Source organism: Gymnoscopelus braueri, assembly GCF_963280865.1.
Source record: "Gymnoscopelus braueri genome assembly, chromosome: 21".
Lineage (NCBI taxonomy): Eukaryota > Metazoa > Chordata > Actinopteri > Myctophiformes > Myctophidae > Gymnoscopelus > Gymnoscopelus braueri.
Genome location: NC_137623.1, coordinates 11,490,153 through 11,506,835, shown reverse-complemented (window position 1 = coordinate 11,506,835; position 16,683 = coordinate 11,490,153). Strand labels below are relative to the sequence as shown.

General features: G+C 41.5%; 1 protein-coding gene across 1 annotated transcript; it reads right to left on the bottom strand.

The window, feature by feature from the left end:
• Positions 1–274: 274 nt before the first annotated feature.
• dcaf11 (ddb1 and cul4 associated factor 11) lies at positions 275–15,071 on the bottom strand. Its single transcript, XM_080417195.1, has 15 exons — positions 14,870–15,071; positions 13,344–13,577; positions 11,075–11,202; positions 10,826–10,947; positions 9,946–10,010; positions 9,250–9,350; positions 6,695–6,841; positions 6,232–6,286; positions 5,828–5,896; positions 4,953–5,010; positions 4,214–4,399; positions 2,781–2,934; positions 1,739–1,891; positions 1,432–1,538; positions 275–881 (listed from the first exon to the last, which is right to left on the bottom strand). The coding sequence occupies exons 2-15, from the start codon at positions 13,559–13,561 to the stop codon at positions 810–812; spliced, it is 1,635 nt and encodes a 544-aa protein (XP_080273321.1). The 5' UTR covers positions 13,562–13,577; positions 14,870–15,071; the 3' UTR covers positions 275–809.
• Between the last annotated feature and the right edge of the window lie 1,612 nt (positions 15,072–16,683).

The following is a 16,683-nucleotide window of genomic DNA, read 5'->3' as shown; positions in this document are numbered from 1 at the left end:
TTAGATAAACCTGGGGCAGAAAGAGGGGAGCCATGCACTTGACTTAAATGGGTACTTGCAACTCATAAGGAGCATGAGGTCTGTGCACTAACTGTCTGAGCCACCAGGCACCCCAGAGAAGGTGCTTATAACTGAAATTTAATGTGGAATTCAACCAACCATCCAGTGGCTGGTTCGTTGAGAAGTTATGTTAGATTCAAGCCTGGACTACAAATGTCGCTCAAGTTACAAAAAAGTAGAATCAAAATTAAAAATTGAAAAACCATCTGTGTAATTACATTTAAAGAAATGTTTTATTGATAATGCAAAACAGAGGTCTGGGAATGAAACACAGATATTGATATAAACACACTCTAATAGCACATACACAGATCAATGTGTATGCAAGTATGTACGTATGTATGCATGAAGGTATACATCTGCATCCCAACCGCTTCACAAAGTCTTGGCCTCAACATGAATAAAACATGTTCGCTTTGGCCAAAAATTATATATTTTTGTCCAACCAGACAACTGAGTTGTCCTCAAAGTCTGAGTTCGGACATCAGATCAGCGATGATGGCCCAATGGACCACGGCATTCTCAATAAGAAAGTCCACACTGATTCCAAATCAGCAACTCTTGACTTACTCTGTGAACAGAGGCCTAACATTGAAATATTATACATCATTTATACAGTTATTGTCATTATAGTCACACTTTGTTTGCCCAGTACATTTCTAACATTAATTTAACTTATAATGACCATCACTAGGGTTCAAACTGCTGTATTTTTCGTAACAAGCTCCGGGTGCGGGGGATTCCAGCGTTCAGTCTCGCTCTCGATCCTCCTCTAGCGGGTGGGTTTGTCTGTGCTCCCACATGCGTACCACTCCATCCCACTATGGAGGAGAGAGAGGGGTGAATATGACAATGGAATGGAAGGAACGAGACATCGGGAGACGGGGAGAGAGAAAACAACAGAAGTAGAAAATGAGAGAGAGCGCGAGAGAGGGAATAAGGGAAAGGGAGTGAGAAAACATGAGAAAGGTAGAGAGGAATGACAGAGGAAGTTAGAGAAAGGTGGGAGGGAAGAAATCATGTCCGATTTAGGTTGTCGTCTACTAAATGGGGATGCATCATTGTGGCTAATGTGAAGATAATGATTCTTATGTCATTTATCTGGTCTTGAAAAACACTTTTTTATTACAATGTCCTTTATCACTTCTCACAGTTAATTTGAACATTAACATTTGCTCTAAAAAGCACTTCTGCACCATGGCAGCTACCTTCAAATCAACTATTGTCAACGTCAAGGACTTGTAACTACACTTTTGGAAAAAAAGAGTGTCGGGTTAAAGTGGTGATGCTATATTATCTAATTTAGCTGGGGACACCCCACTTTGAGAACCACTGGTATAACATCGGTGATAGAGAGATGGCAGTACTCACAGAACTGCTGACAATGTTGTCCTCGTAGGGGTGCCAGCTAACATCCCTCACACACGCATCATGACTCGCCAGCCTGGCTACCACGGCGCCCGTTAGCACATCGTAAACTGGGTAATTGGACACACACCAAAAGAAATGTAGCTACTTTCATGTCCTCCCACTTGGGAGAAAGTGCATACGAATATAGAACATGTCATTAAGCTTATATTTCACTGCCATACATACAGGATCCATGTCTGTCAGAGAGCATTTTAGGTCTCACACATATTTATACACTGAGGATTGTACTGTGCACTGTAAGACTCACTTATGATTTTGCCGGTAGAGCACCCTGAGTAGATAAACCTTTGTCCGGTGGTGAACTCTGGTGAGAAACGGCAGCGGATGAGCGTGTGCAGAACGCCGTGGCCACGGTACGTCATCACTGAGGTGTCACCGGAAAGCTTGTGTCTTTTCAAGGCTGGGCGGGACAGAGACACACACACAGAGACACGCACGCACAAAACACACCCGTAAGTCAAGTGTATAATTATGTCAGTTTCATAATTATGTCAGTTGCATAATAAGGCTTAACCACTTAAGCCCTTTTTCATTCTTCATCATCATATGATGGTGTTGCATGCCGAAAATAGGCGATCTACAAGCTTGCGTTGAGAGCTTGTAAACCGGCTATTTTTGGCTATTTTTTGAAAATGTTCACCTATACTGACATGGCCGAAATAGGGATGCCAGATTGAAAGTAGTTAACGATAAAGAATGTATAAAACTATGTACAATTAATTAAAGCCAATAAATTACCAATGATGTACTTTATTTAAGCCAATAAATTACCAATGATGTATAAATAAAGTAAGATAGAGTTGAGCAAATACCAGAGAAAATTATAGTTAAGTGAATGTGCAATAGCACACTGCCAATGTTGCAGTACAACAGTTAATATATTCATTGACTAATCCAACACACAATCATTTATTTTTTGGCAAAGTTATGTTATCGTTTTTAAGTTTTAAGTTTTGAAAAGTCTAGCTGAAAATAATCCCTGGAGAAATTGTACTAATGAATTTGAAAAGTCCATAACATAACCATACAATGACGTTTTGCTAACATTGACTCAATTAGTTCAATAACGTTTTAATGTACGTTGGCCGATTTAATGGCCGAAGCTGAAAATAGACAATGTATCAACGCTGTGTGTACGTGGAAGAGGCATACTGTAGTAACAGTTAATATCCTGGTTTTAAGGATCACTGTTCATGAAGATACCTCCACCTCTCTTCCTTGTACTTCCGAACACTCCTCTGTCAGCCCTTTCTACTCTCCAGTGTACCCTCTTTCTTTGCTATCCGCACCTCTCTGGGGGACCTGTTGCCAGCGGTAATCCCAGTTTTGCTGAGTGACAGCGAGGCGCGAGGCAGCCAGCCCTTCCTTGGGCGAGAACTTCCTGATGTCCCACAGCTTGATGGACTGATCCTTAGAGTTGCTGATCAGATAGCGTGCATCGCCCTGGTACAGAAATATGAAGCATGATATTGACATGGAATATTCTGTGCACCTTCATGAACCCCAGATAATGAACCTTACTGATCGATATGCTATGATAATTATGGTGATGAAGCCTATGATTCACAGGCAAACAGTAGTAATCCAACACATCGTCATTGTTGTTTGTTTTACCAAGTTAGGTTATCGTTGCATTTTTATATATTTAATGTGCAGCTTGGTTTGGGAAGTCTAGCAGAAAATTGTCCCAGGAGAAAAGATCAATTTACTAACGAAATTCAAAAGTCCATGACTTATTAACTGCCCAACGATTACTTGGGTTTGGCCTAAGGATGCTGCTAAAGGAAAGGTCAACATTAGTATTTCTTCCTTGCTGAACGCATTAAGTTTCATGACAATCCGCCCATTAGAATTTGTGTGCAATTGGACATTTTGGCCAAAGGATAGTGCTGGAAGAAAGGCCACTATTGGGTCACCAAAATCTGTTATGGCAATCCTCCATGCTCTCAGAGTTTCATGGTAATCAGCCCATTTACAGTTGGGTGTAAGGAGCAGCACAGACTCTAGTGTGGCTTTTAGACTAATAAGCATGATCTATAGTCACTTATAGAAAATAGCCGATCTATAAGCTCACAACACGTCTCATCTGCGATGCAGTGTGAGCTTGTAGATCTGCTATTTTCGCACGTGACACAGTCGTGCGATGTAACATAAATTAGCCGTTAGTCTCTTACTCTTCAATTTAGGGGGATCTTTGGGGGATTGATTCCCTGCATCACAGAAGAGAAGCAAGTGGTGTGTATTTTCCATGTTACTTTTTTTTTTAAATAATGGGCCCTAAGCACGGCAGCCATATTGGCATGAAATAGGAGTGCAATGTTACTTCCTTCACAGATGTTACCAGTAATACTAATTAAGGTTGTGTTCCGTTCAGGTCAAACAGAGCCAGGGTGCATGTTGGCACACTGGAAAGGCTCTGCTACACAAATGGAACAGAGCCTAAATTAGTATCATTGTTAATACGTTTGATACGTATTTTCATGGCAATATGGTTGCCGTGCATAAGAACCATTTCAGTTAGTTTTAGCTAATACTGTTAACCATAACATTCCACATACTAAAAACCTCATATATTCACATTCCTGGTTGTAATGCAGCGAACACTGTTTTTTTTAGCCAGTGTGGAGAACTCTTTGTTGACCTCCATGACAGGTAAATTAAACTCCAGCCTCCATTTCGTTTTTGCCCACCCACCTCCACCACCACGCATCCCTCTAGCTACCTTGCTGTGGATGAAGGTGACGCCATCTCGGTGACCGGCCAGCTGTCCTACGGGCTGCGGCCGCTCCTCACGCAGCGTCCGTCTGTCCCACACCTTGCACAGCGCGTCGTCGCTGCCGGAGAAGAGCAGCTGGGAGGAGCTGTCGGCGAACGCCACCGCGTTCACGTCGTCCTCGTGAGCGTCAATCTGAGCCGGGCACAGGGAGAAGGGTACAGTGAGTGTGTGTGGGGGTAATTTTTTTTTTAAATGTGCGTGCACGATGTGTAATAGTGAATTTGCCTCCATGTGTTAATGTACAGTAGGTGAGAGACTAGGAGACATGGGGACAAGGGTACGGGGGAGGGCATGCATGGACACGAGAGAGAGAGAGATACAATAGGAGACAAAGTACAGAGATTGATGCATAAACTCAGGCGGGGGGGCAGTGAGGAAGAGCGAACGATACACAGAGACAAAACAGATGGCGGAGGTCATTCTGTGACTTCCACACAGAAACGGTGGGAGGAGAAAAGAGGTGCGCTAAACCCCCCGTGGTGGAGCGGAGCGGGACCCACTGCTAGCAGACGCAGGTGGCGGGGACAGTGGAAAGCTTTATGTGAGATGACACGCATTCAGCTCACCTTGAGTGACTTGTGAGCAGGTACTGTAGCTAAACACAATTCACACAAACAGGCCTATATACAGACACAAGAAGCACACATGTAGACACACACACACACACACACACACACACACAAACCTTCAGTGTTCGTTTATTCTGCTCCCTATCATAGACGTAGAGGCAGCCATCGTTTGCTCTGGAAAAGTGACGGAGAGACTGAATTAATTCTCATCCCAAGCTGCACAGTGACCTTTCACACTGATTACTGAGGGGGTATTTTATATTGCTCTTCTGAATATGTAGCACCTAACTTTAAAGGTAGGGTAAGTGATATTTTTTGGTTAAAACAAAAAAGTATTTTGTTAAAAAGTAAAAAATACTATATTCTGATAGTAATCATTGCTATAGAGTGTTTTTTCAGTAACAGGAGTCTCACTGTCTCTCCAGCTCTTTAATAAACAGAAAATACATTTTTCGGTAGGTGTCAAAATCTCAGCCAATCAGGAGAAAGTACCTATTTTTAATTTAATTTGTATAGTGTTCCAGATCCAATTTTGTCTGCTCATTTCTTAGTGTCATCACTTCCAATTTCACTTGTTTAATCTGTATCCTGATTGAGTTCTCTGTCCTGGTTGGATAAAATTGGAAATGAAACTGAAACTGAAACGAAAATGCATTTTCTGTTTTATAAAGAGCTGGAGAGACAAGGAGACTCCTTTTACTGAACAAACACTCTATAGCAATGAGTACTATCATAATATATAGCTATTTAACACTTATTTTAACCAACGCAAATCACTTACCCTACCTTTAATGCAACAGAAATTGCATTACACTTTATTTGTAATGCACATTGCATAGAATACATAGTTTCAAGTCCTTTGTAGTTTTAAGAATAGTGTATAATAAATATATGGATAGAAATGTTGATGACATAAAAAAAGTACAGGTTTATCTGCTTCACAGCTTTAGCTCACACGTGTGACATTATTAAACACATCAGTTGAACTCACCCCCCCAATATCTCCTTGGAGTCCGTGGATGCGGCCAGCGAGAACACACAGAACCTCCTCTCGTCCGGACTACACAACACAACAACACACACACGACAAGCTCAGCGCGACAACACACAACAACATCAGCAACATTACTACGTCTACTCTATAACGTGCATAGAACGAGACTCTCATCACCATATTGTTGGAATCGTTATTATGGGTTTGAACAGAGGTATGCTGCTATGCCATAATAGTCCCTGTAATTGGTGACTTGATACACAGAGTGAGTGGAGTGACGTGATGAACTCTGTCAGCATCATTCATCCATGCAGTAATGGAGGTAGAGAAGCTGGGACTGATAGATTACTGTACCTGAGTACCTGCAATGCTATAAGTTACTATGGAGGAGAAACACTAACTTGAGGTCCAAGGCGGTGTGAGTTTCACTGTCTCCGTCTACACTGCACACATGGACTACAGGGATAGAGTGAGAGAAAGAGAGAGAACATAATGAGTAAAACACATTGTCGTTACTCGTGAATAACTGTGTGGCAGAACCAACTAATTTGGGTAGGATTGCAGTTGAAATGAAAGCTAAAAGGTAGGCATAGTAACGGAGGAGTAAAGGAGGAGTCAAGTAACGGAGGAGTAAAGGAGGAGTCAAGTAGCGTCATAACGATGCAGGGTGGCTCTGATAGGGTGAGGCAAGCCTGGGAATTAATTCCAGCAGTGGCTGTACTTGTTTTAAACTTAAAGCACTTTTTTTTTTACTCTCTTGTTACTCCAAAAACAAACAAATAAACAAACAGTAAGATGCATGGGGGCAAGCACAACGTTTCTGTCCAACATATTTGTGATGTTCCTGTGGTTCTATAACCTTACTGTAGTCAGACCAGCTGGAGTAGAGAATGTGCTGTGTGTCTGGGGTGAAGCAAACATCCAGCACGCTCCAGCCCACGTCTCGTGCCTTCACCGTCCTCCGCAGCTTAAAGCGCCCCCTGCTGGTGTCGTACAGCCGGATGTTCTGGTCTGCAGAGGGTTTCATAATTTTGTCATTATTAGCCATAAATAGCCAAGGTCTATATGCGATGAGTAATTTATACTCCGTCATACGCCGGTGTTCTGTGGTGAAAGTAGCCGATCTACAAGCTCACAACACGTCGTGATGCGACGCATAGTGAGCTTGCGACACTAGTGCACAATGAAATATAGTCCAGGCTTAAGGCTTACCAGCTCAGTGGCCTTGTGGTTAGTGTCCACCCTGAGATTGAGGGGTCGGGGTTCAATTCCCCGGCCGGGTCATACCAATGATTATAAAAATGTGACCCAATGCCTTCCTGCTTGGCACTCGGCATCAATGGTTGGATCGGGGGTAAGTCCCTGTGACATACAAGCGTCATGTCCAGGGGGTGTACTTTTACATCATGGCTGGGGGATGTACTTGTATAACAAGCCACCTCACGCTACAGAAACAGGAGATAGGCTCCTGCCCTTTGGGCCACATGGCTAGGCAAGGCTTACTTACTTAAGTGGTTAGTCAGTTGTTACTTTTATTTTTATCATAAAGAGCTCAATGGGGTGTTAGATACATGTTGTGGACAGTGCATATTGTGTAACTACAAGCCTAATTGCAGATTAAATTGCAGGCATGCGAGGGAAGCTGTGGCTATAACAAGAAGTTATTTATGTCAATTTCTTCAGAATATTTCAAGGATCTAAATTTAGCTTCCTGAGACAAGTGCTAAGCACAACAAATTTGCATTCAGCTCCAGTGATTGAAAGGCATCACATAGCCTCTGGCTGGAAAACAACAGGTGTTTCTAATCAAATGGAAAGTGATGGCAATCATATGACAGCCAACATCCAGAGTACAGAGTTCGTATTGAAGTTCCAGACTCCTAGGAAATGCATGTGACATAATAGGAACAAGTACAAATAAAACTGCACTTTTATAGCAAAGTGCTGGATTTTGAGTCATGTCAAATTATTGTCCTATCTTAAAACATTTAAGACGGTAATACTCTAGTGACTTTGTTTATTGTTTGACCTTCATCTGCAACTGCAAAGAGACATAAATAAGGGTGAGTGTCCAGACCGCTTATAGTAAGGCATGATGACACCTACTCCACAATATGCAAAATAATAATATCCTATGGAGCATGTGATATGGTTCATGAGTCTAAGATATGGAGTGTGCACCAGCTACTCGTAATTGCATGCATCATTAATCATTTGCATGTAAAGACTGTATGAAGTCCTTTGTAACTGCCAATTGATTTCAAACTAGCAATTTACTGAATCTGGTTGCACCGCTGAAACGTAATGAATGTCCTAACTAGTAAAGCTTTAGTGTAAATGGTTTCTATGAAACATTTTTGTAGCTGCATCCAATCAATCAATGCAGGCTGAAGTCACAGCAGCATCAAGGGCATTCAAAAGACCACAATTGGAATTCATCCAAAAATATTTTCGGCTGTTTTTTTTTGTTATAAAGTGTCATGAAAATAAGTATAAAATGTGATACATCACTTTTTTTCTAGAGAGAGAGAAAGAATTGAGGGAGAGAAATGACTGGGAGAGAGAGGAAACGGCAGTATAGAGAGAAAATCATGCTGGATCATGCCGATTCAAGGAGATGAGATTACATGATGAAAGATGAGAAGACCTCATTTGTGTGGCTGGTGAAACCTGACTGCATTTACTATTCACAGCAGAACATAATTGGTGTCATATCTGGACCAGAGCCAAGGCACCGTGCTGTTCCGACTCTCACACCTCTTGATTGGCTGGCTATCGTTCAGTCAGCAAAGGCGTTGCTTTGCTACCACCTCTAAGATGCACAGAAGATTTTATTTGAATTCTCTATTTTGAGCGGTGTAAATCTGGACTTAGTAAATAATTAACAACTAGACTTAGCAAGGACAAACACGGCGTGTGGGCTCAAGGCACATATGACCTTGTGTCACAAAATGTAGCTCATGTATAATAGGATATGATATAACTTCATTCATGCAGAGTATACTAATATCAATAGAGCAGAAATGTCTGACAGAAGGTTATAAAATCAATAACAACAACCAATCAAGAAAAGATATTCATATCACATGGTGCTACAAAACATAGATCAAATTGTGTTTTCAAGTACTTTCCGTTTTAGCCTTTGATGATGAGGGTTGGGCTTTCCATATAATAATAATAATAATAATAATAATTATTATTATTATTATAATAACCACAATGCCTTTAACAGATCAGTTCAATAAAGGTACATGGTGTCAATAACCTCTTAACTATACTGACTTCAAACAAGTTAAAACACATGTTAATAATTATTTCTGCATTACTATTAGACTGGTATGGGTGTTACAGAGGGCTCATAATATATGACATCCTGTCATATAATTGTGTTTTTATTTTGAGGCAGAGTTACTTCCTACCTTGGCAGGCAGAGAGGAACATGTTGCCGTCCTCATTGTACACACCACAGAAGGCTTTCTGGTGGTATGTATCCTTGTGGGACACATAGTTTGGCAGGAAGCTGTTGGAAGGAATACGTTACTTGCAAGTCAAAAACCTATGGTCCATTAACAGGTCTCTAGTGCCGGGTTACTTAAAGGTCACACACACACACAGCTCGTCACTGATGAGTCCTTATCTTTGAGACCATGTTAGATCTTTGTCTCCCTACTGAAGGTCACACAGACAGAAAGACCTCTGTCCCAAGTTATTGACTTATGTAACCAAGTGGTGGCAAGTACTTGGTTCTGCGTTCAAATTCTTTTCAACCACAACACAGCAATACATTTTATTTTATTTTTTTGCAGAAGAAGTTAAACTTTATTGCCTGCGTTCATTTGGCCACAATTCCGTTTCCATGGAAATGACCATAACTGATTTGAAAACATTACGGCACCAGTAGAACCTCATAAAAAAAATACATGTATGCGTAGGATCTAGAAAATTCTAGGACCAGTCAATAGAAAAAAAATTACCCAATTTATTTGCTTTGTTTACTTCTGCAGTAAAACAAGTAGTGTAGGCTGGCGTGACGGCATGTTGTTCCTCTTGGAGCAGAGGTGTTTGGCTAGTCTAGTGTAGGAGTGCATTGTTGCATGTCGTCTAGACATACTCACTGTGTGCGGATGCGACTGCACTCGCCATGGGAAAAACTGGATCCTCTACACCTGCCTTGTTCCCTCTGCCAGAGACACGGAGGCACAGAGAAACAGACAGTCAACATTACAAGAACTCCTACACATTCTCAAATACCAATATCGATTAGAAGTGAATTCGAATCCATCGGAAATAGCAATGTACAGTGTTAGTGCAGTGTTACCCAAACTTAGGGTCGTGCCCCATTGCTTTTTTATGGGTCGCAATTTTGTTGTCTAAAATAGTTAAAGTAGCCGATCTACAAGCTCACAACGTGTCGCGACGGGACGCGTTGTGAGCTTGAATATCTGCTATTATTCACTGTTTTTTAAAATAGGGCATGCATAATTAATTTATAATGTATTTTTGTACATTTGGGTCCCGGGGAGACAACTAATTTATATTTTATCTTGAGCTAAAAGTTTGGGAATACCTCTGTTAACCCATTAACGCATCTGTTAGTCATTTTTAGATTCCTTTGACTATTCAAAAATAGCACATATACAAGCTCATAGCCGCGCTATGCAAATCTTTCAATAAATATTTTTTTAAACATTTTAAACTCAAATGTTGCTATTATCAGTGGTTCTCAAACCTTTTCCATGTCAAGGACCTCCAAAATGATGTGGCCGTGGACCCCCATCTCAAAATATGTTGTTCCAGGGACCCCCCAGAAGCAAAGATTTGAGTTACAAATGTTTGGCTTTAAAAGATATATACATATTAAAAGATTTGCAACAAATTTTCACGACTTAAAAAAAAAGAAGAAATAGCGATCTACAAGCTTGTAGATCTGCTATTTTTGAATAGCCAAAGAAATCCTGCCTTCCCGGTCTTAAAGGGTTAATATTCACGTATTACCTCTCTGAGCATGTGGGTGAAGCTGCGTCGCCCTGCCCTCAGGCTGTAGGAGGCGGTGGCCACCATGATCTGGGTTCGGATCTCACTCTGATCCAATTCCTGTGTGTCAGGCTGGACGTCCACTGTCAGGAAAGCAACAAACGTGGGTCAGTATTTTCAGAGCATATCATATCATCATTATGATGCAGGGGTGTGACAGGCAATGCAGTTCTCATAAGCAGTGTAGATACATGTAAATGATGGGTTTACCGGGGGGGTTGTATCGGTGTCCCAGGCGGCCCTCCCAGGCTCCATCGCTGTCATCATCAGAATCTGAGTATGACTGGACCAACTGGAGTGCTGTGGCCCCGCTGCCATGGATCAGCCTTACCTGGCCCCTACACACACACACACACACACACAAAATACCACATCATCACATCAAGCAACTAACCAATTAATTAATCAATCAATCAATCCAGTGGTTCCCAAACCGTTCCATGCCAAGGACCAGCCATAGCCTCTGGCTGAAGCCCACCATTGCAAAATTGTTTTAAAAAATGTAATAAAAAAACAACACAAAAATAGCTAACTTAATCAATTTCACCAAGTGTTGTGAACTTGTACATCTCCTATTTTTGTTATTTTTGAAACATTTTGAATATTTTTTAGAAAATGTGCGAATGTCATGCCCAATATATACATAATATATATTGTAGTGATTTTTATTTTATTTTCCCCTACTTTCCAAATGGTCCCCTGGCGCCCCCTGGCAGCCCCCCTCAGGGCCGCCAACCCCTCTTTGAAAGCTTGTGACTCAACCAACCAATAATGGAGCAATCAATTACAGTTCACACACACACACACACACACACACACACACACACACACACACACACACACACACACACACACACACACACACACACACACACACACACACACACACACACACACACACACACACACACACACACACACACACACACACACACGCTAATTTACAGCAACACAGTTAGCTAATTTACAGCAACAATCAATCAAACTGGGTTCATGATCTCCTTGCCTGGCTGCAGACCCTGTTGCTCCACAGTGAGGCAGTAGCCTCCGGGACAGATTCATAGCTTTTGGCAGCATGCACCACTGTTTTACATGCTGCACTCAACTATGTCTGGCTCCACAGCGCTGCTTCTGTGGTACTTATTAAAGGGAAGGGAGAGAACAATATCCTCCACTCCGCATGCTGGTTGCGGGGTGGTCTGACATGCTACCACTGGTGTCACTGCAACTGCCAGGGACCAGTTCCAAGGGCAGAAAAGTAACAGTTGGCTTGTGTCCTGTCCACAGGTGCTTTCATTACATGACTAAATTGTGGGTCCCAGTGACACCCTAAACTTTAAAGCCAGTGGTTCTCAAACGTTTTCATGTCAAGGACCCCCAAATTGACACTTATTAGCCCGTGGACCCCCATTTGAAAATATATGCCCCCCCAGTTTCACATGCATTAGTCAATATATGGATTGGACCCCCATTTAATGGCATTTCTATCTCTGGGACCCCAATTTCTATTGTAAAATCAATGTTAATTTAACTCTCAGAGTGTACAATTGGAACCAAATGGACCCATAAGGGTCCATTTGGTTCCATTTGTACACTCTCAGAGTTACAGGGGTCCATTTGGTTCATAACTATCTATCATTTAGCTGGGTAATGGAACTCCCTCAAGGACCCCTGGGGGTCCCCGGACCCCACTTTGAGAACCACTGCCCTAAGCTATGTATATTTGTGTTATTTTTATGCTGATCAACATGTGTTGTTTTTTTAATTGTTTTCATAAGCAAAATACAATTGCATTCCTCCCAGATCACTTCCTCCGTGCATCAGCTGACACTTGGCTTAAATCAGGGGTGTCAAACTCATTTTGGGGTCCGGGCCACATTGGTCAAATGGTGACTTGATGTGGGCCGAAACCAGTTGCGGACGCGCATGTGCGCTCACACGCATTCAGTTATACAGCATTGTTTTTCAGTCTGTTGTCTCAGTCAATGGCCTTAAATGGTCAAAAGTAAGTTAACCCTTTAAGACCGGGAACGCATCTGTGTAATTTTAAGATTTCTTTGGCTATTCAAATTATGCTATTAGGAGACATACAAGCTCATAGCGCGGCACCGAGTGCCACGTTACGAGCTTGTAGATCTGCAATTTTTCTAAAATCGTGAACATTTGTTCAAATCTTTGAATATGTATTTTTTTTAAGCGAACATTTTTAACAACTTATGGGGGTCCTTGGAACAAAATATTTTGAGATGGGGGTCCATGGCCAAATACATATAATTTTGGGTGGTCCTTGACATGAAAAAGTTTTTCAAAAAACTGTTAGGATTTAGAAGGCATTTGTAAGCAAAGATTTGAGTTTGAGAATATACAAGCTCATATGAGCTTGTTTATCTGCTATTTTTTGAATAGCAAAAGAAATGACACAGATGCTTTCCCGGTCTTAATGGGTTAATGTAAACTCAACTCAACTAAACCCACTCACCTCCTCAATAGGTGAGCCAGCACTTCAGCTAAATCGACGTCCTCCTCTGACGATAACTGTCTGTCCGCCTGCTGCTGCTGCCTGTCAGCCGCCCTGCGGCCTCGGCTACCACTGCTGCTCTGGTTGGGTTCTTCTTCTGTTGGATCGGACTGGTCTGCTGGGTTGTCATTGGAGGATCGCCTTCCACCGGACATCCCAGAACTGGACTGAGAGCCCATAGACCGAAGAGAGATCCTGGCGAGGGGAGAAGAACGTTGTCTGTGACTTATGGTAAAATCAATGAGGTGGTAAGCATAAAAAAAGGTTTGGTTCTGCATGAGAAAACCCAAGCTTACAAATACACTCGCTTTCTTTCTCAATAACTCAGAGAGACTAGAGTGAGGTACAGAACTGGATGGAGGCAGGGAGACTACATAGTAAGGAAGGTTGACAGCCTCTTTATCATAGTGCAAAGCAAGGCAGACAAGAGTAAAAGCTGATAATGATCATGTCATCGATGCAAAACATATGACTATTTTCCACCAGTAACAGGAATACAAGAACTACATGTATGTGTAACCTGGTGGTGTTTTTCAAGCTGATGCAATGCATCAAGGGGAAAAAAACAGGGGGGTGTCAAATATTTTTAAAACTTTCTAAAAAATAGATATGGGGATCTGCAGGCTTGTTATCAGTGGTGGAAAGTAACTAAGTACATTTACTCAAGTACTGTACTTAAGACAATTTTGAGGTATTTTTTGCTTTACTGGAGTATTTCCAAATTTCAATACTTTTACTACACTAAAATTATTTGAAAATATTAGTTACTTGTTTGATTATTATTACAAAACATACATTACTCATTTCAGCCCCTATATGCATTTCGGCCATTTGGAAATAGCCAATCTACAAGCTCAGAATGCGTCACTGTGAGCTTGAGCTTGTAGATCTGCTATTTTGAAAAGATTTTTATACATTTGAAAACTTGTGAAATGGGACATTCTGCATAATGAATACTTTCTTCCTTTGGTACTTCAAAGTACCAATACTTTTGTATTTTTACTCAAGTAAATATTGAATTCCGGACTTTTACTTGTAATATTTTTTTTTGTATTACTATGTAATATTTCTACATTACAGTATTGATACTTTTACTCAAGTAAAAGCAAATGTACTTTTTCCACCACTGCTCGAATCAATCAGAGAGACAGGTCAAGTCTATGGTCAATAGAGAGAGAGAGAGACAGACAGAGAAAGAGAGAGAGAGACTACGTAGTTTACGTGGCCTCATTACCACAGAGCACACAGCCGTCATAACGAATTAATGATCTGCTCTGCAGCTCATCATGTCATCAGACAGTCTGTTCTGACAGTGTCTGTTGATCACCGATGCAAACACATGAAATAAACAACCAATTCTCGCTGTCAACGTGCAACTGTGTCTGTTTATTGCAGCAGCTCGGCTACGTAAGACGTAGTCTCTTCTTCAGGTTATCTAAGGAAGCTAACCGTTAGCATAGATGGCTAAGTGGCTAACGTAACGTTACCCCTATGTTGATGGTCGAACGGTCTGCTTCTTTGACAGCTCGGCCGCGGAGCGGAGCTCTCTGGAGGGTGTAGGTTGACCTTATGGTTGCACGTCCGGTTTGTGGGTACAGGCCAAAATGTTGGGTGAAATGTGTGGATCGTTTTTCCAGCGCAATCTTTCACCGAGCGACTATCAACCTTTGCAATCCGTGAAGCGCCATGTTGTTTACAAAATGTAAGCGCCAGCGTTGCCAGGTTCTGCGAGAGAAACAAGCAAACCAAGGTCTATGAAAACAAGTGCCTCGATCTGTACTGTTTCCAGCCGCTAAGGAGGTCTTTCTCACAAATGGTGTCAGAAGAAGTGGGATACAGAGGCCAGACCATTTGCTATTTGTAATTAGCAGATCTACAACCTCACAACGTGTCGCAATGCGAAGAAAATTTGAAAAATGTGGAATATTTAACTTATGTAACACTTTTTTTGGTACGGGGGCCCCTGGCATGAAATATTTTCAGATGGTGGTCCGTGGACAAATACATATTAATTTGGGGGTCCTTGACTTGAAAATGTTTAAGAACCACTGGTTTAAACAACATTAGTAATTTATTATAAGCAACTACACTTTAGAAACAAGACCCAAAAAAACCGCAACCGGCTACTAACTACCAATATTTTCAAGCAACTACACAGAAAAATAAGCCCAAAGTCGCTTAGAATAAGCGGACATGGCAACGCTGGTAAGAGCCTTCCTCCGTGAGAACCCTTGCCCTGTTTCTGTCACATGATCGCTCTGTCCCACCCAGCCACGCCCCCTATGACCCCGCCTCTTACCGCGAGACTCAAAACACCTTGTTGGAGCTGCTACTGATTAATTTTAATTAATTGTTTCAGTTAAATAATAGTTACATAGTTATACAATATACTTTTTTTTAGTGGTTCTTAAACGTTTTCAGGTCAAGGAAATTGATATCCTCAAAATGATTATGATACATATTTGGCCAGAGACTATACAGCAGATCTATGTTGCATTGTGATCTTGTAGATTGGCTATTTTTTATAACTGAAATAGGGCTTAATTAAAGCTCTATTATGTATTTTGTTTGTGAATACAGTGTAATTTTGTTCAATCTGTATGGTAGAGTATGCTAATACAATATAACGTATTCAATTGGGACGGTTGTATATTGTAATTGGTCTCCCTGCTGTGCTATTGAGACATCTCCTGTGTCTAGGTTGGTGGACACACCTTTTGACTCAATCCTGTTTCTGGTTCTTAATTGATTGATTTTGATTGATTGATTGAATACCTTTGCAAAAAAACAAGGCACGGTGGCACAGATTTATACAAAAATAATGCTAAAAGCATGACCCAGATAAGCCCTCAGGGCTTGTTTCCATTAAGGTCCTGTGTATTCAATTCATCGAGACATTTCTCCTTCTGGTACTGTGCCTGTGTGTGTCTTTTAGGCTATTGAAGTAGTTTGACACTGACAGGTACATGGGTATTCTAGTGTATCTTGAAGACCAGGCCCATTGATACTCTGTCCTCTACCCTGAGCCATCCCACCCTAGCATAATGAGCAGGGGTAAGGTGAGTTCTGGGAGGTAAGGCCTAATAGTAATCTGACCAGTTTGTTTTGAGAGGTCTGCAGTTTTGTTTTGAATGCCTTGAGGTGCACGCATAGTCGAAATGACATTGGCTGAGTGCTCCTGCTATTGTCCTCAGTGTGTTCCTACTGACCACTGAGGACATCCTGAATAGAAAACTTGTTCTTTGACTGACTTTTCTGATTACTTTTGTTGCCATTTTTTCACTTGAGATGTTGGCCATTT

What these genes read in the sequence shown, in the direction of transcription:
- dcaf11 (XM_080417195.1), bottom strand. Translation starts at nt 13,561, where the DNA reads ATGGGCTCTCAGTCCAGTTCTGGGATGTCCGGTGGAAGGCGATCCTCC. An exon ending in CTCTACCGGCAAAATCATAA is followed by an intron (nt 1,539 to 1,738) that starts GTGAGTCTTACA and finishes CCAATTACCCAG; the next exon opens with TTTACGATGTGCTAACGGGC. An exon ending in ACAACATTGTCAGCAGTTCT is followed by an intron (nt 882 to 1,431) that starts GTGAGTACTGCC and finishes TCTCCTCCATAG; the next exon opens with TGGGATGGAGTGGTACGCAT.